An 18,724-nucleotide genomic window follows, 5' to 3' on the forward strand; every position below is an offset into this window, starting at 1 on the left:
CAGCGTTATCATGTGGCTACGCACTCCTGCGTCTTAATCACCTAAAACTCCAAACAGCCGTCACATCGCACAACGGGAACGCACACACACACACACACACACACACACATTACTACAGTGTAAAGATTTGTCATTTAGATGGTGCACAAGGGTGGTGCACTGATCAGTCTCCCTGCTCCGTGCGCAGGCCTTGGTAGGTCGGTGTATATTTTGAAATATACACCGACCTTCTTTTAGTGGTTCCAGTCATTTTTGTTGGTGCAAACTGTGTGTTTTTACTAAGCTAGCGGGCCAGCTTCGGCCACCGGGCCTCTCCGCAGGTCAAAGGCCCGATAAACCAGCCGCTGTTTGGATAATGCGAGCGGCCGCAAACACAGGAGGGTGCCGGGAGGTTCGGATTCCGCGCCGGGCTTTCCAAATGCTCTCAAGTGTCCTGTCTGTGGTCGTAAACAACACCTCCACTAATACATCTAGAGGAACACTAAATTCACGTCAGGTTTTATTACTTGTCCTTGACCCCTAAAGCACGGAGGAGTGAGATAACCAAGACAAAAGAAACTCCACAGGTTACGCAGCTTTTTCCTTTGGTTGGGTGCTATCCGCGCAGCCACAAAGACCTCCGTTGTACCTCCAGGCTGCGAACGCCGTGTGTCCTTATCATGAAACATCGGCACTTGGCGGTAGTGGTTAACTTATGCCGGCACTGATGCCCCCCCACCCCCCTCTCTCCGCACTGCCCTGGGAACCCAGAGGCCATTGTCCTCCACCTTGATGCAGGGTTCGGTGGAACAAAAAGCCTCGCCGCGGCCTTTGTGGCGCTCCGTCGGGGGACACCGAGGACGGGGGCCGACCGCAGAAAGCCGGCTGCAGGTAAAACTGCGCTCAGCACAAAAGGAACAAAACGGGAATTGTACGTTTGAATGGCAACACATTCACGCATTCGACATATGAAGCCTGCGGTTAGAGACGGAACTGAGGGATTAGATTTCACATCCCCAACAGAAACCATTTCTCCAGAAATCTGGCTTCAAACAAATAACCTTTTGGGAAATTGCAGTTTGCTGTTTTTGAGGGAAACGTGGCGAGCTTAGCCAGGCTAAACCAACCGTCTTGGCTGTAGCTTTGAAGGAATAGTTTGGCTTTTTGGGAAATAGACCTATTTGCTCTCCTGCTAAAGGATAGATGAGAATATTAATACAGTACCGATTATTCTTTCAGAGATCAGATCTTTTCAGTGTCAAAGCTGCATTGTTTACACATTTGTACGTGCGCTTCTGATGGATTTATGATGAAAATGAACCGGCCCCTCAATTAAAACCTACATTTGTCATAACCGATTTTAGGCCAGCAGACGCCAAGCAAATTACATTCCCAGTTATGAACTTAATAAATACTGTTTGACTGACGCATCTCGGTACACAAATGGAAAGAACATCCACTGCAGTGTTTGTTCTGTTCCAATTAGCCAGCGATAGATTGACTGCTGCTGGGTTTCATCCAGTCATCACACGCAGTGCCAGATCCCCTTATACAACCTGGAGAGGGGAGGGAACGTCACACTCTTCAGCTCTCAGCTGTGGGTCTAAGAATCCTCTCTGATTGAAATATGCTTCGTCCCGCACGTTTTCCCACCTGTCCTCTGAACTTGGGCTTCATGTGATGTCCTAATCCAGCCAAACATTTTACTGCCGGCGCCTGAGCTCATAATCTCTCTCCTGCTGGACGTTTGAGTCACTCTGTTGCTCTGCAACACATTTGGTACGAGGGAATTAGCAGTGGATGCAAAACTGTAGTATGGATTATTGGAAACATCTGGATAGAAGACACTGAAACAATCAATGAGACTTTGAGTCACGAGCAGTATGTGAATTACACGACGGGATGTTTCACTGTACGGTGGGTTGCAACTCCTCCGTAGGCTTTGATCTCAATCTCCTCACTCGTAAAAACAACACGGCGCTGCATCTGTGTCTCTGTGTTCTGCACTGAGGAGAGTGAACCAACTCAAGTGGGCCAAGGTTGTTTTTGGGGGGGAACACAAAACAATCACTGTTGGCCCATGAGCTATCGAACCAGTAAAACATTTTTATAGTTTGCTTGTGAATTTCTGTACGCACATGTAATGCAGAAAAACATCATCAAAATGTTAGTTATTTAAGCAATAGCTGGGAAAAATGTTTTACAATTACGCTTCATGTCCAATCAGGAGAGACCTTCCCGCTGCATTAACAGTGTGGTATGTGTATATTAAACTGCATTAAATACACATGCACCTCATGTCTACCATCACATACTGCAGAGTCCCACTTACATCGGTTTAAGTTCTCTATTGTCTTGATGAGGGTGCACCAGCTTTTTAGACAATAGCTCCTCTCTGAAACCGGGGAAACCTCGCCACAGTGTGGGTCAAAAGACTCCTATTGTCCCATCTTCCATTGTGCTGCAGGAGTAGCCTGCAAACAGAACAGCCTTTGTCTTTGTCCAGATCAGCTGTGCAGACCTTTTTTTTTTTTTTTTCACGCTCGGGAGTCCCATGTGCCGGCCATGCCCTACATGTCACCATAATAAAGTTAAGGACACCGCTCTTACAGTTGATAATGGATGAGCAAACATGTCTCACCCGTTGAGCGTTAGGAAATTGGAGCGCTAAGCATATGTGTTGGGCCTCGAGGCGCTCCCTCGTCCCTCACAATGATGTCCCTGTGATTTCATTTGCTCACTTTAAAGGTCGGAGAAGCTGAATGACAGAGTGTGGGAATAAAGTGTTTATCAGCCCACAGCCAGTTGATTATTTAAATGCATTGTGCACGGGAAAAGTGAGACTATTTATTTATTTTTATTAGTAAGTGTTCAGGTGTGTAAAAATGTCATAAAGTAAATAAATAGAATATTTATGTCTCTGGAATGCAGTGGAGAAGAAAAACCAAACAACAAGAGACAAACGTTACATTAAAATACCAACAGGCTCGATGTCACATTAAGTGTATACATGTACATGTAAACATGTTCTCAGGTTTCACTTTCTACATAACTACTAAACCTTTTCCTAATAATTCTGTGGGACTGATGATTATTGAAGCTGCACCCATGGTACAGTTACTCTCCACCACTGCGCTAACATTTCATTATACACAAAAGACAAAGTTCCTACGAGCCAGCGACCAGCAGGAACCAGCATCTCCTTTTTATACCAACCTGTTATGTAACAACGCCTCCAATTGGCCCGCTTCAAAATTCCAAATTCAATCCGCCTCTCGGATTGGACGACGCCCCGCCAGATGGGCGGGGCCTCCTGCCGACCCTGGAGATTCGTTCTTATCCGCGCTACAGAGCCTCGCGCCGCCAACCGGGGACCGCGCGCGCGCGTACACGTCTGCCCCGCTGCTGCTGTCGCTGTGCGGACTCCTCCAGCGGCGCGAGCGACGGGACATGAATGGAGACCGGAGGTTTCTCGTTTTTGTTTGTCTTTTACCGGAGCTCCCGGGCGACAGAAATGCACGCTGAAGGGCGTTTACCGTGTACCCCCCCGTCCCCTCCTCCCCCTCCCCTCCCCTCCCTGCGGCGTGTTTTCCCCTAACAGGTAGTCAGCCTCAGCGGTCAGTGCGCGCGGAGGAGCGCAGCCGACGTCCCGCTCCGTGACCCGCTTTTCATCTTTAACCCGAATCTTTGGACCGAGCGCGTTGTCTTTTTTTTAAATTTTTTTTTTATAACGGAACACTAAACTCTTCCGCGGGAAAATGGACGTATTTTTTCCGAGTACTTTTTCTGGATTTGTATCAGGTAGGTTTTCCTTTTTCTTTTTTGGGTCGCAATTAATGTAAACGTCATCGCCACGGCAACAACCTGTCGTCCGCCCGGTGAGATCACGCTCTGTCAGCCGCAACCAGGAGGGGGGGGGGGTTATATTTATGGTACGGTATTTATGGTTTAATTCATAATAGCTGGATGATCCCCCACACACACCTCAACCGAGAGCTGCGAATTCCGAGTTTATTTGACATGCACGTCCCGTTTTTAATCCACTCACGTGCGCGAATAATATTACAGCGCTCTATATATATTTATTTATTCATCAAGGGTTGCGGAGAAGAAAAAGCTCGGCCGTCCACCTGCCGTTTTCCACTTTGGAGCCAAATGCATCCATTGGTTCGGTCAATGAATGTTTACAATCTGACAAATAACCATAACATCCCTCTTTGGTTTCCATGTTGAACGATGCATGTGTCTTCAGCTCTAATATCAGCGTGTGAGGGGCATTAATCACAGGCACGTTTGGAGAGTTCAATACCTTAATAGCTTTCTTCATTTGGAGTTTGGAGGCTGGTCCATCATGAATTCAAGGACTTGGGAGCTTTCCTGTGACGTTTAGCGGCCGTAGTGTTTCACGTGGATTGCAGGTGATCTTCTTGCACATCACGTTGCTGTTGTTTACACCTGGACGAACGGGCTCATCGGTAATAACTGTTGTTGTTTGACCTCTCTCACCAACGTCTTCTTTGTGTTTTCAGATATTAGCCACTGATGGACAAGAAGAAGGAGGACGGTGTGGATTAGGACTTTTTTTTTTTCTTCTTCTTTCCCTTTTTTGTTTTATTTCGCTGGCTTTACCCCCCCCCCCCCCCCCCCCTCACCTCAATGCCGTCTCCAAAGGACTTCTTCCTCCTCTGCGGCCCGGAATGAAATGATGGCGGCGCGTTGGAGCGATTCACCGCGGGACAACGGAGCGAGCAAACACGCCGGCGTGACCCCGTCCCGCGAGGTGAGGCTCTAAGAAAGAGGCCAGTTGCAGTTTGCAGATGCTGCGATGCCTCGCAGCATCTGCAAACTTCCTCCCGGGAACAGCTGGTCTTACTGGTCCTGTGTGGGTCCACGTCGTGGAGCTCGGCCTCCTCCTCTGACGAGCTGCCGGTTACATCACCGTCCTCGTCGTCATCATCGTAGTCCATGCCGGGCTGAATGCGTGTCGTAACATTGCAGCGGTGGAATGTTTTGGGATTAATCCATCATCAGAAAATGGCAACAGTGTGTGTGTGTGTGTGTGTGTGCGTGTGTGTGTGTGTGTGGCAGTAATCCTCTTACTGTGTCAGAACCATCTGAGGATGGAGGACATAAAGCAGCAGTTTCTGAGACAGCTGATGGAGCTCAGGAGGGGGGTAATGTTGTTTTAAAAATGCTGAGCGGACCGTTCGCAGCGGCCCAAAGTGAAAAGTTACTGAGAAACTCTCCCCTCTCCTCCCCCGGTTGCCTCAGACAAACTCACCCGAGTGTCACGCTGCTCGTTTCTGTCTCTCCCTCCCGTGGGGTCGAACGGGAGGTGAAACCGCCGGCACAATGGACCCCCCCCCCTCCCCTCCCCTCACCCCCGACCCCCCGCTGCTCCATCATCTCAGCTCGCTAATGAGAGAGATGCACCGGGCGTCTTTCTCCCCCAACGCGCACACACACACACACACACACCCGTCTGCCGCCTAAACGATGGTGGCCGATCTGTGGTGATTTGGGCCCAGCTGCCCCGGTCATCACGTGGGGGGGGTGGGGGGAGGGGTCTCGGCGGACCTGCTGTCACTCTGACACCAACGATGGAGCAGCTGAGGCTCAGAGAGAGAGGAAGGAGAGAGTAATGGAGGTACTAGGTAGAGCAGCGGTTGCCTCAATGGCCGCCATGATGTTTCAGACCAAAAAAGAGAACGTGGATAAACAAATGGGAGCACATTGATTCATGCCGCGGCGACCAACGGCCGCGCTGTGGTGATGCCACCGCTCTAAATATAGCCCCGCCCAGCGCCACTACCCCCCCCCCCCCCTCCACGTCCACATGCCGGTCTTTCCCCCGCCATCTATTCCCGCGTGTTTCTAGCGCTGCTATATTTAACCCGTGGAAACATTAATGCCTGAGAGGGAAAAAAGGAATCACTGTCCTGCAACATGGCCGCCTGTCCTCTCCTCCCTGCGGTTTAAAGCAGCGCCGCACAGGACGCTGGTCGGGCAGGCGTGCTTTCAGGGGGGCGGAGGACGCCACCGAGGTCAGTTTGTGCCGTGAGCTTCTTTAAAAAGAAAAAGAAATGCTTTGGAAATGTTTCTCTGGAGTTTTTCCGCTCACATACACAGCCGGTAACTACTTCCAGTGTCACACCCAAGCCCCAATTAAGCTCCCCATGATCTCACCTCTTAAAGGTTTGATGGTTTATTTTAGTCATTGGAAGAGGGGGGGGGGGTTAATGCATAATGGATGGATGGATAAATGATGGATGAATTGTATGTATCCTTTTCTTCTCATCTCATCCTCTTTTCCCCCAAAATGGCTCAAAGTCACAGTCTTCCGCCTGGACCCGTCCCTATGTCACAGGAGGGGGGGCGTGGGGGACCGGTCTAATGAGGCTGAGCCGCTATCCGTTACGCGCATGCCCGAGGCGGCGGCGCCCGGCCCCTACGTGGCCCCCAGTCTTTGGCTCTGCGACACGCGCTCGCACACTGAGGAGCGCGTGAAGAGCATCCAGGACCCGTTCATCTGCCTGGAGGCCGTGCCACAATTTACACTCTGCAGTCCTGTGTGCGTAACGCACATTGTCCCGTGTGTACGAGGCGTGTGCGTTCTGTCATGGGCCCTTATGTAACGGCGTGTTATCCGGACACATCTTAACCCGCCGCGTTAGATTGGACTTTGAGGTCTGGGCAGGAAACTGCATTATTTCCTGTCGCCGTCAGCGGCGGAAACGAACACGCCCCCCCCCCCCCCCCCCCCGACGAAGCAACGATTTCATGAATGGACGGCAGAGGAGGCGCAGAACGCCAGAACCGAACCTGCAGCGAGAGAGGGACTTACCCCCCCCAAAAAACCACTGCTTAAATGTAGACCGGCAGCCATCAGTGGAAAAGCTACACGTGTGACTCCATCAGCCTCGCCTCTCTTTGCATGTCAGCGAGCCGTGACACGCGTGACCTCAGCCTCCTTAAACACGCAGGCTCCGCCCCTTGTTTTCAATACCGTGGGTGGTTGTTTGTGCGATCAATAACTCCCAAATTGATTGGATTATATTGGCTTTAGCGTGGGCTGGGGTGGCGGAGCTGACCAGCTGTGCGTCCGTGATGGCGCCTGTGTCTGTTTATCCCTCTTCGACACACTGCAGCGTTGCACGTTTCCACAGTTCCGGCGAAGCTTCTTGCTCTGGAGCGTAGATTTGTGCGACTCCGCTGGCTTAGACATGTTGTGCGCAGCTGCAGATCTTGTTTTTGCTCGCGTTATCCCTCCGACTTCCTAATGCATTGGCAATGTTTTTTTGTTTTCGTGCGTAAGAAGACGACTTTGATGACTTTGGTGTTTTTGTTTTGCCGCCTGGTCCTGGTCACTTTTCCTGTCCGCGGGACGGGATGTAGGAAAACAAGCTTGCATATTCTTTCACTTCGGCATTCCCAGTGAATCACTCCCACCGGGGGTCCGCGCGCCAGCGTGAGGCGAAGCAGAGGGGCTTGTGTGTTGACAGGGGAACACGTGGGCGGCTTAAGAGTTATGGGGGGCGAGCAGAGGAGAGAGGTGGGTGATCACCTCCCCCGAATAGTCTCCATGTTTACAGCGCGTTGAGGATCCGAGGTGGGCCGTGTCTGGACCCGGGGGGCCCACGTGAGTCTCTGCTGACCTCTTCTGACCCGGACTGTGTGCGTAGCCTCACCGACCCGTCTGTACTGTCACTGGACTTGTCTTCCAGTGACGTGACCCCCTCGGATAGTTTACGCCTTCACTTCGGCGGCGCGCCGCTGCACCTGCGCGCTGACCACAGTTTGCCTTCAGGGGCCTTTGTCCCCTGAGGACGTAGAGCTTAAGCGAGGGGTTATAATGGATATGTTGAACCCTTTTATTCTTCATGTCAAACTCCTCCTCGCTGAGGCGTTTCTCTCATGTGAGCTAATGAAGCCGCCTCGGAGCTCACGTCACAATCAAAACCATCTGGACATCAAAGGCTGGAAGGGACATAAACAAGCCCAGACTATTTACTGGCATCCAGTAGTCTCCTGACTCTCTCCCCCCGTGCATCTCCGGCTCCTTTCCCTCCCTCAAGAGATCCATTTCTTCGACATCCCGCGTCGAAGGGAAGTCTTTAACGCGACGGTAATTTCACTTAAGAGAGCGGCGGGGGCTGCGGCACTGCTCTGGCCTCTCTGTCAGGGAGGGGGGAGGGAGGGGGGGATCTTGTCTCTGTGAAGCTTTTTTTTTTCTGCAGAGTAATGAAATAAATAACTGAGGCGGGACGCGGCACCGCATCGCCTGCACACAGTGCAGCATCAGTGTGGAGGGAGAGGCGGATCGCTCGCACACCTTCTGTGTGTTTTTTCTCTTACTGGATTACACTGACAACTCGACGTGTTCAAAGCGCGAGGGTCGTACCTTCACTCTCGTCCTGGGGGGGGGAAAGCACGCCGTCACTCGGCTCCGTCCTGCACCGCGTGGGGCCCGGCTCTCGAGCTGCCTCCGCCTGGTACGGCAGCGGAGACGAGCGCCCGGGGACGGGACGGGACGGGACGGGCATCAAAGGGAGGGGAGGGATCTCCTGAAGGCAGAGGACGAGGGAGGACAGCGCTCCGCTCCGTAAGCCGCGCCGGACGGTCCGCATCCCGCTGCGTAACCGCGGCGACGCATCTCCGTGTGTGCCGATGACAACTTTCGTTCTTGCGTGATTTCGCAATCCACGCGATGTGAGCCTCTGAGCGGCGCGGTTCATTAACATATCGCTAATGAGGCGGGGGCGACGGATGGGAGTCCTGCTGAGACGGGCAGAGAGAGGCACCCTCCTGCAGGCTGCTGATGATCCCCCTCCCTCCATCAGTGCTCCTAGCACCCTCCTCTCCATCAAGGCGGCATCGAGGAGCGCCGGCGCTCGGTTTCCCCCGCGGCTGAGGGGCGGATTTAAACTCCTCGGGGAAACATGGCTCATCTCAAAGTTCTCGACTGCATGATCAACAACAACTGGAGTCTGATCTGCGACCTGTACTGCGCCTGGAGCGACCAGGTCGGTTCCTCCTCATGGGACAAGCCTTTGATTCATGAGGCCCGGTGGGCAAGTAGGGGATTATTTTCTCATTGATGTTGTTAATTTGAGGGTTGACATCGTTTTGTGCTGCAGCAGGTTTTCTTTCTCGCTGCACATTTCGGTGCCTCCCTCTCGACCCCATGTCCCTCTCTAAGAGTTCTCTCGGAAAAGGCATCCCTGACATCTCGCGTATTAATAGCCAGGATTCATTCAGTAGCGCGACGTGGAACGGGAGACTGTGGCGCGCTCGGCATGCTGACCTCCGAGTGTCCCTGCTCCTGCAGGCCGCAGCCTCGTGCAGCTCCACAACAATCCTGAATCTTATGTAGTAGTTTAACAAGTGGTTCTTTGGTTTGAATCTCACCTCATTTGTTTAGTAGGAAATGGCTCCATTTAAAGATCTTTCTCTCTTTTTGCAATCAAAATATCTTGCAAAAAGTGTGAATGCACTGAAAATATCGAGGGCCAGCTGGTGAAATCCAGCTGAAGACGTTTAAGTCCAACGAGACGGGATGTCCAGTGCAGGGGGGGGGCAAAGGTCGGAGCATGACGTGACTTTCCGGTGACTCTGATCACATGAATGTGGACGTCCTCCTCATCATACGGCGCTCTTTGTCGCGCGCCGTCTTGCATGTGTCCGTTTGTCCCGATGCGCGCAGACGTCAACTCGGCACCCTCACCAACACTTTGTATCTCTCATTCGTGCCCCTTCTGCGTTTCCACTGCAGAGCCTCACAGTCGGCGCATTGTTCCCCACATTTCTTTCCCCCTTTTCCTTTTTTTTTTTTCGTTCTGCGACGGAATGCCCGATGTGAAGCGCCGCGGCGCTGCTGCTGCTCTCTGGCGTGCCACCCCCCCCCCCCCCCCCCCTATTCCCCTCTAACTTAATTTTAGCAGCGCTGGAGATTGTCTGCGTCCCCGGGCCGAACTGATAGGCCTCTGTCTCCGGAGAGCCTCGGCGCTGAACGCGGGCCTTTGTGCGCCGGTCGCGAGGCACAGAGGAAGCCTCATGAAATATTTACAGGCTGACACCTGGTGTGAGGCGGAGACAACAACACCATCGCCAACAACAGCGAGGCCTCGGCGCGTTGGCCCCGCCGCAAGTATTTGGCGTGCTGGTTTTGTCATCTATTTACAGTCAACTATTCTCAGAAGCGTTTGGAGCCGACACAGTCGGTCGGTTCGTAGCCGTTGAATATTTTTGATACTCTGAGGACGTCCTTCATCAGTCCACTCCTCCGTTGTGTCCGAGTGCCCCCCCTCCTTGTTTGGAGGAGTTGTTTTAACACGGCACTGGGGAGGTGGGGGGGTCGGCGTCTCGGAGGGTGCACTGTCATGACCCGACCCTGTCAAAAAACCTCAAAGAGCAACCAGGATTAATAATTCATAGATGAGGAAACCAATTATACAGGGCTGTGCTCGCATCTGGGTGGCTGGGACCTTGGGGACCCTAATTGGCCCACCGGCTCTCTGTGTCTCTGGAGGGCCGGTCTGAGGTGGCTGGCTGGATGGATGTGTGTGTGTGTGTGTGTGTGTGTCTTCTCTTTGTTCTGGAGCCCGTGTTGTGGGGGGAGGGGCCTCCACCTCAGCTGACATCCCCGTGGTGACGGACCACACCCACATCAGAGAGAGGCCTCCCCATGTGACCCTCGATGCTGCTTTTGGACTGATAGACAATTACTGAGCAAGATTGGAATTAGGGTTGGAAACAAAACTAGAGCTCAAGTGATTAGTCAATAAAAGGACAAAAGGACGTAAACCTTCTTAGGTTCTGGAATATTATCAGTTTGTTGCAGATTAAAGCTCAGCAAACAAACGTACATGTGAGTAGATCTCTGGTCTCTCTGGTCTCTCTGGTTTCTAGTCTCTGGTCTGGTCTCTCTGGCCTCTTTTCGTTTTTTGGTCTCTGGTCTCTCTGTCCCCTTCTGTCCTCTCTCTTTCCATCTCCATCTCTCCTTTGTGGAGAGGAATTCCAGGCTGTTGGCTCGCACAATTGCCCTGCTCATTAGCATATGAAAGGAAGCTGAGGAAGGAGGGAGGGGGGCAAGGAGGGAGGGGGGGGGTCCTAAAACTTCCAAATCCGTCCCGGGCGCTCTGCTTTTTTAATCGGCCTCACGGTGGCACATGTGATGATGTCAGAGTGAGTCGGCTCTTTTACTTTCTTCTCACGGCCGCCGTCCCGCGCGCGTAAGCGCCCCGCCTGGCAGTCCACGATAACCGACGGGCTTCACATCTTCCCATCGCCCCCGGCAACGAGACTCGTCTTCAAAGCCCAGATGTGACACCGCCCGCTCCACTGACACCTCTCGGGCAGCGAGATCAATCGGAAGGATTTGCTTCACTGGCGTGAGATCTTAATGGAGTCCCGAATGAGACCGCACGGCATTGTGGGGGGGGGGAATCTGAGAATGCTGGGGCGTAGTGGACAATGACAGGTGCTTGCTGGGTATTTTCTTAGTGCATCGCCTTCATTTGGTTAGAAGCTGGACTGAACTAGTGTCTCTAATCTTCTTTCTGTTTCAGATTCCTACTTCCTGCTCTATAAATGGCTCCACAACACAAACATTGACAGTTCAAACGGTCGCTGATATTTTTAGATCATAAAAAATGGGTCACATTTGACGGCAATCGATGCAGGATGCCTCCCGTGGCCCTCATCGCGGCGTCATCCCCCCTCTTCCTCCACTGCCGGGTCCGTCTTTGCTCCCACAGTCAGACTGCTGGTAACCTGTAGTCCTCAGTCAGCAGTTTGGCTGCGGCGAGAGGCGGCGTGACCAGAATGCAGATTCACCTCCTCACACAGACACATAATGCGTGACGACACGTGAGCGCCGCGCTGCTGGTAAACCGTTTGTAACGGCGTCCCGAGGGGGCTCGGCTCAGCGGCAACCAAGAAACACCTGAGCACAGAACGGGCTGACGCGTAAAAGGCGGCTTCCTTCGCTAGTGTTTCAAGAACGCCATTTTTCTAAGCCACAGGAACGCAGAGTGGAGGGAGAGAGAGAGGGAGGGAGAGAGAGAGAGAGAGAGAGAGAGAGGAAGGATGTGCATGAGAAGTCGCTGCATGCTGCTCAGCCTCCTTTGGCCCCGGATGAGAAAATAGTGACTCTGAAATGATGCAGCTCTCTTTGGTGCAATGCAGACAGGGATGGGAGGAGCCTCGGCCGGTGGGCGGAGCTACGCCGGCACAGACGACGACATGTGTGGAAGCGTCGTTTTGTTGTCCTCCATGTGCTTCCACATTTCTTCTCTCCCTCCTTGTCGAGGCGAGGTTACGGACATCGCCGGAGGGGTTGCCATGGAGATTTTCGCACGTGTTCTCTGAATGGCGGTACCTGCGCTGCGGCGCTCCGTTGCCCCACTTGAGAGCAGTTGGGTGGAGCGACACGCTGTGATGGGTGGATGATCCCTCTGCAGAGCGCTGACAGGGAATCCATCGATCACTATGGTCCTGCGTGCGTCCGTCACCCCTCCCTCGTCCCCTCCCAACATCCAGACCCACGCGTTTGGGCCGGCGGCCTCAGGACCACAGTTTGCGTGCAGCGCGTGTGTTTTTCTTCTTGTTCTTCTTTCATCTCCCACCATGTGTTTCTCCCGTGCTCACAGCTCTTTTCATAAAAACGCCGAGCCCGGTGCGTGTTTCCCCTCCCGTTCGCCTCCCATGGCCCGCGAGTCATCGTAGTCGAAGAGGCGCTAATTGGCGAGCCAGACGGCGTCGACTCGTAGGTTGCCGTGCACGCGCCGCGCGCCAGATGAAACAGTTTACTGAGAACGCGCCGCCAAATGGGACCCGAGGACGGTTGGAGGAGCGAGCCGGGGAAAGGCGGACAAAGAGAAGGAGAGCGGGGCGACAGACGCCGCAGTGGTGGCTTCATTGTGGGGCAGCCAATCGAGGACAGGGGATGGAGGGGGAGAGGCCCTCATTGTTTCCAGCTGGTTCTGGGTGTGGTCATCGTGGACCGGTGACCCGCTGTGTTCACTTCTGTTCCCCGGGCCTGGTGGCTCCTCTCGTGCTTCTTCGTGTTGGCATATGGTCGAGCACGTGTCCCCGTTAATTGGGATTTAACGAGGGGGAAAAAGGCCCCCCTTTTTGCGTTGAATCAGAAGATTCACTCTCTGACAGTTTGATTGTGATTCGACACAAATGTACAAATGGGGACGGAGAGAGCGGCCAAAGAGTTACGGGAAGAAAAAACGGCTGCACTCTGAAGAGGCGCCATTGGTGAAACCGCCAGATAACAAGGATGCAATCTGCTCACCAAAACCAAATTATGAGGCCAGGATTTAATTACATAACATCGTTCTGCACTTTCAAACTCCAGGGGGACGGCATCGGTGGACGGGGCGCGAGAGAGGTGACGCGGCCCGTTGAATGAAGGCTGGTGAAAGTGTCTCTGACGGACATGTATCCACGCCGCTCACAAACCGCTGCTTCTAAAAACCAAAAATCTCCCGCTGCTGGCTGCCTTTTCGGTGCAGCGCTCCATCCGTGCGGTTTTTCCCTTCCTCTCTCATTGCTCCATTATTCAATTAAGCAGTAAAACACATGCTAAGATGAACATTAACCGCACGGAGGATCCCCCGCCGGGACGAGGGCTCTCGCGTCACGCTCCATCAGCGGCCGAGGCCCTCGCCGTCTGGTTTTCATTGGAACAAAGGTGACGCTGCACGCCGGGCGCAGCTTGTAGATGCCTTCTGCTTTCGGAGGGGCAGGAGACATTTTAACCTAAATGGAGGTGACGTTTTGGTTTGCAGTTGTGGTTGATAGCAACGCTGCTAAACACTGCCAGTGTTAGCCTTTTGTGCGTTTGCGTGTGTGTGTGTGTCTGTGTATCAAGGCTAATGGGGGTCAAGAAACAGTACGTGGACCAGTGACCGGGCTTCCCCCATCCAGCCGTCCCATCGGTCCCAGTGGGGGCATCCATCAACCCAGCCGCAGGCCTTTTTTTCTCCTCTGATCGGATTGATTGCTAACGACTTGCGCTAATGGACATGTGGGCTGATCACACACACACACACACACGTGATGCAGCACGCCCAAAAGGAGAGCATGCAAACCCATCGGCGTGCACGGACCACCACATACACGCGTTTTTAGAAATATTCACACCCCTTCTGGGCCGTTTCCACATTCCACTGGCCGTATCTCACCAGAAGGCCCCAACTGCTTCCAATCAGCCGGGTCACGCGGCGCTCCAGATGGGCCTCAGCGCAGGGTGGGACTTCTGCGGACGACGTGCTGGTGGTGGGGGAGGGGGGGGGGGGCTTGTGCTCGTAATAGTCAACATATTTGTGCCCCCTCTCCTCAATCCTCCCCTCCCGCCCTGTATTGCGTCACCCTCCTTGGAGACCGGCGCTGGACAGCTTGAGCTACACAGCCGCGTTCTGAGCGCCTCTCGTTTTTACTAGCTAACATTTTCCATCGCCGGGCCGCTGCTTTCAGTGTGTGCTTTTGGAGAGCGCCGTCCCGGGGTGAGAAAAGAGTTACTGCACGGCAGCTTTTGTTTTTCCCACTCTGAAGTCTGCAAAGTTCCGTTCCCTCGGTACAGAACGTTCAGTGTCGAAGGCCCGATGGGTGCAGAATGCGTCGGCCCCATCCGAGTAGCAGCGGCAAAGATGAAGGAGTCCTGAATGTATAAGTGCATCCGGTCCAAACTGATCAGACGCCAGATCAAAGCTCCACCACGATGGCAGTGACCACCTCTTTCTTGCATGTCGCCGTGCACATAAACACGTGCACTCATTTCTCCCAGTCTCATGTTCGATTGCCACAAAAGCTGTTCTTAGTCACCGTAAATTCCCCCCGTCTTTAGTCTTGCTTTGACAGTGTTTACGCCCCGTTACCTGGATACGGCAGCACCGGTCTCTCCTCCCCACCCACCCCCCCACTCTGTGCCGGGGTCTCGCGTTACAGGGGGGGGTGACGTCGCCCCCCGTTCTCATTCGGGTTGATCCCCCACGGGGAACATTTAACGCGTTACAGGTTGTGTTCTATTGGAAGGTAAAAGGAACAAATAAGCCGGTTTTTCTTGTTGCTTTTTGGATGCGACGGCCTCGCGACACAACGGGAGCTCTGCCGCTCTTCACCGGTTCACTCCTGTCGCCGGGAATTAGCGGGTCAGGTCCGATGCGCTTAGCAGCTGATCTCCGGGTCGGGGTGGCTGCACCCTTTTTAAAGGTGGACGCCGGACGTCCCTGCCATCGGTGCTCCTCCGGCTCAAAGGCGCCTGTGACCGCGACGGCTGCCAAGGTGCCTCTCGTCGACTCGCTCGGCGTGTCCTGCCCGGTTTAGACTGGAAAGGTGCTGAAGTAATGAGCTCTGGATTACGCTCGGCTGCCCGCGCCTCCTTTCCCTTTCTCTGAGCAGGCAAACGTGTAGCGCTAACACCACACGGGTGACGTGATCTGCACTCTGCACTCTGGTGTGGTATTACTTTTTGGATCCTGTTTACAGCGGACGGGATGTCATCACGAGACGTGTTTAATAAAACGCATTCGTCGCGTGAGTCTCGTACGATGCGCTGCTCGTTGTGACAGGTGACGGTCAGATTCGGTGTCACTCACACGCAACCCTTCACCTCTCGCCTTAACCCGGAAACCTAATTCCATCTAAGTTGCCGCTGAAGGCTCAGCGCGCGCGCGTGTGTGTGTGTGTGTGTGTGTTTTTGTTGTTGTAGGAGAATCGCTCATCCGCTCCGCTGACAGATTACCAGCAGATCTGATCCTTAATCAGCCCCCCCTCCCGCCACCCTGACTTCTCATTTATATAAGAAGGATGCAGAGGAAAAACTGCGTGGAAGACAACCAATCGGACGCGTGCCTCTCGGGCCAATGAGGCGGCCACACGGAGGCGGCCTGTTGTGCGCTCATCTGGTTTCGGGCCAAACACGATCCCAAACTGGCAGAGAGGCTTCGGGTGCCGATGATTGTGTTTGCCGTTGGAGCCATCTGGTTCTTAATCTCTGTCAGCAGCTCCAGCAGCCCTTTTTCTCTTTGCCCCTCTGCCTCTTTGCCTCTTGCAGTAACGCACACACGGACTGCACAGCGGCGCCGTGTTTTATGTCCTCAGAGGCAGGCTGTGTTTGTTTGTGATGCTTTGTGTGTGTGTTCAGAACGCGTGCTTGATTTAGTTTTCCTGCGAGGGACAACAAAACTATTAATAACTGAGGATCATTTCAGATGTTTGATTTTGGCGCCTGCAGCGGGTAAAAAGGATTAAGGATGCCGAGAGAAGACGTTTTGTTCGCAGCACAGGACGTCATTTTAAAGGGTCCCGGTATGCGTGACGGTATTTGTGCAGATGAAAATGAATCGTCCCATTTACCCTGTCAATGCAAAGCAGGACCAGACGTCCTCCTGATGGAACAAAGCTGTTTCTTTGCTGTCAGTCAGGAACACTTAGCAACTCTTATCTTCAAGTGCTTCCTATGAAGGGTTAGTCAACTTGGACTCCTTCGCCCCCGGGTTGAGAAGACACAAACAGTGATCCGTCTTCATCACATAACTGGGTTCTGTTGGACGGGGGCGGGTTGTTTAAGCCAAACGGCGATGCGAGACGATTGGCAGGAAGGTGAAGGATGGAGGGTGATTCCTCTGTGCGACTCCACGGGCATCTACTCACACGGCTCCTCTCACGTGGATCATAACAGCGGTGTGATTTACTGCTCTTTACCGCTCGGGGTTGTGCGTGTGTGCGTGCGCGCGGGTGTGTGTTGCTCTAATGGGTGTGTCCCACAGAGCGCCTCTCTGTTTTACCAGATCTGCCTCCTTCTAAATCTCTTACAGTCCTCTGAAGGCGTCGACAATAAACGATGACTCATATGTGTGCATGAGTGTACGTGCGTGAACCTTGACCTTTTTAGGTGGGCAGCATACAAGCAGCGTGTCCATAAAACCAGCACCTCGAGGTGTCCATAAGAGAAGAGAAAGAGCAGGAAACCGACTGTGATGGATGAAAATGGCGCTTTTCCTCCAACAGTCAAAAGAACAGATTGAAAAGATTAATTCATATTTTAAGGATATCAAACGGGGAGATGTCATAAAAAGAACACTTGAAAAGATGTGTGTGTGTGTGTGTGTGTGTGTTGACACGCTCCCCGACATGGCGGCTCATATCAAGATGAATATTTCATATTCCATCACGCTGCGAGGTGTATTTTTAGAGCTTGGTGAGCTTCTCTCCGGTCGCTTCTGAATTCTAAATGTCAGCTGTGAGTGTTTTTACGTGTGGACCCGAGGAGGCTGCAGGACATGAAATGTGCTGTTTGGCGAGTGGATCCATTCAGACGTGATCTCGCATCTGGAAATGACCTTTTTCAAACTACTCGTATGCAAGCAGATGCCTTCAGCGCCTTCAGCGTGCTCGCTAATCTCCTGGATTGAAAAATCACCAAAAACTACCAAAGTTGAGATTGATGCCCCCATGTTAGCCACATTATTTATAGTTTATTTTCTAAATACGCTTTGGTGCGAGACTAAATATTCTCACGTGTAAAACAGTCCCACAAAATCCCAGTAATCTCCCATCAGCGTTAATCCAGTTTTAAGGCGGCGTAACCACGGCAACGCCGGCCTCACTTATTTTTTGCACCGCGGCGGCTCGTTTTTTTTGTGGCAGAAATCACAATCGATCGCTTCACGGGTATTTAACAACTTTCCCATAATCCCTTGCATTAAATGGATGCGGCTTCCTCGCGACGGCCGCCCTCCCTCGCATGCGAGCTGCCCCCCCCTCCTCCCCCTTTCTCCAACCTCAAACCTCAGCCGAGGGAATTCCAAGATCAACTTCCAGCTCCACGGGCTCTTCATGAGCCACGCGTTGGCTGCAGGCGGCGTCACACCTCCTCAAAGGAGCCTTTCACACGGGAGTTTACATTCAGGGCGGACGGCTTCCCTCTTTTAGGGGCCTTGAATCGGGCGTTTGTCTGCGTCTGATGGTTGTGTGTGTGTGTGTGTGTGTGTGTTTCCAGACGTGGGCGTTGGTTCCTGATGGAGTCGGTGAATCCCGCTTTACCTCCGTTGCACATAAAGCGCCGGTGAACTTGACTCATTGATGCGTAAAGACGGCTGTTCGATCCCGGGGCAGCCTGGTAATCCCCCACGTCACTTTTTATTTTGTGTTTGAATGTGTGTGTGTGTGTGTGTGTGTGTGTGTGTGTGTGTGGGGGGGGGGGGGGGGGGGGTCATCGGCCGTCATTACAAACATGTTTGCTCCTCCTTTCTTTTCCGCCATCTGAGAGCAGCTGCTGAGGAGTGAATGAGCGGCTCCTGAATGCCTGATTGGCATCAGCGTTTGTGTGAAAGTGTCGAGGGACCTCCGGAGACAATTGCCCCCTCCCACCACCAGGCTCGGGCCCTTTGTCTCCCCTGCTGGTTTTTGGGGAGAGTTTCTCCTCCCTGCAGCCGCCGCTCCGTCCTGAAGGAAATCCCCTGGTTGGTTTTTCTTTCTGTTCCTCACGGCGAACCGGCAATTTGCTTTGGTTTCTGCTCTCATGCGTTTGGCGGACTGTCGGGGGTTTAGCGGGTTGCTGTTGGAGTTGTTGCGCCACGACTTACGTCTGATTTGGAGTCACAACTACAGCATGTAGGAGATAAAGCAGAACAATAGTTCCTCCTTTGCAATGACACGGTCGGGCCATTCAGTCTACTCATTATATATCTCTTTCTGCAGCAGAAGCACAGTCGACACTGATGCACCGCTA

General features: G+C 53.0%; 1 protein-coding gene across 7 annotated transcripts in view; it reads left to right on the forward strand.

The window, feature by feature from the left end:
• Nucleotides 1-3,311: 3,311 nt before the first annotated feature.
• arhgap21a (Rho GTPase activating protein 21a) overlaps nt 3,312-18,724 on the forward strand; it is a 52,738-nt gene continuing 37,325 nt past the window's right edge. For 3 of the 7 annotated variants that reach the window (XM_078096165.1, XM_078096168.1, XM_078096169.1), the window contains exons 1-2: nt 3,312-3,780; nt 4,509-4,759. In XM_078096165.1, coding sequence (XP_077952291.1) covers nt 4,682-4,759 — 78 coding nt within the window. In that variant the 5' untranslated portion in view covers nt 3,312-3,780; nt 4,509-4,681. Of the gene's footprint in view, nt 3,781-4,378; nt 4,398-4,508; nt 4,760-8,868; nt 9,003-18,724 lie in introns of those variants that run through there. The other 4 variants (XM_078096167.1, XM_078096170.1, XM_078096166.1 and 1 more) reach the window with 3 other exon arrangements.

This window comes from Gasterosteus aculeatus, chromosome 21 (assembly GCF_964276395.1).
Source record: "Gasterosteus aculeatus chromosome 21, fGasAcu3.hap1.1, whole genome shotgun sequence".
Taxonomy (NCBI): domain Eukaryota; kingdom Metazoa; phylum Chordata; class Actinopteri; order Perciformes; family Gasterosteidae; genus Gasterosteus; species Gasterosteus aculeatus.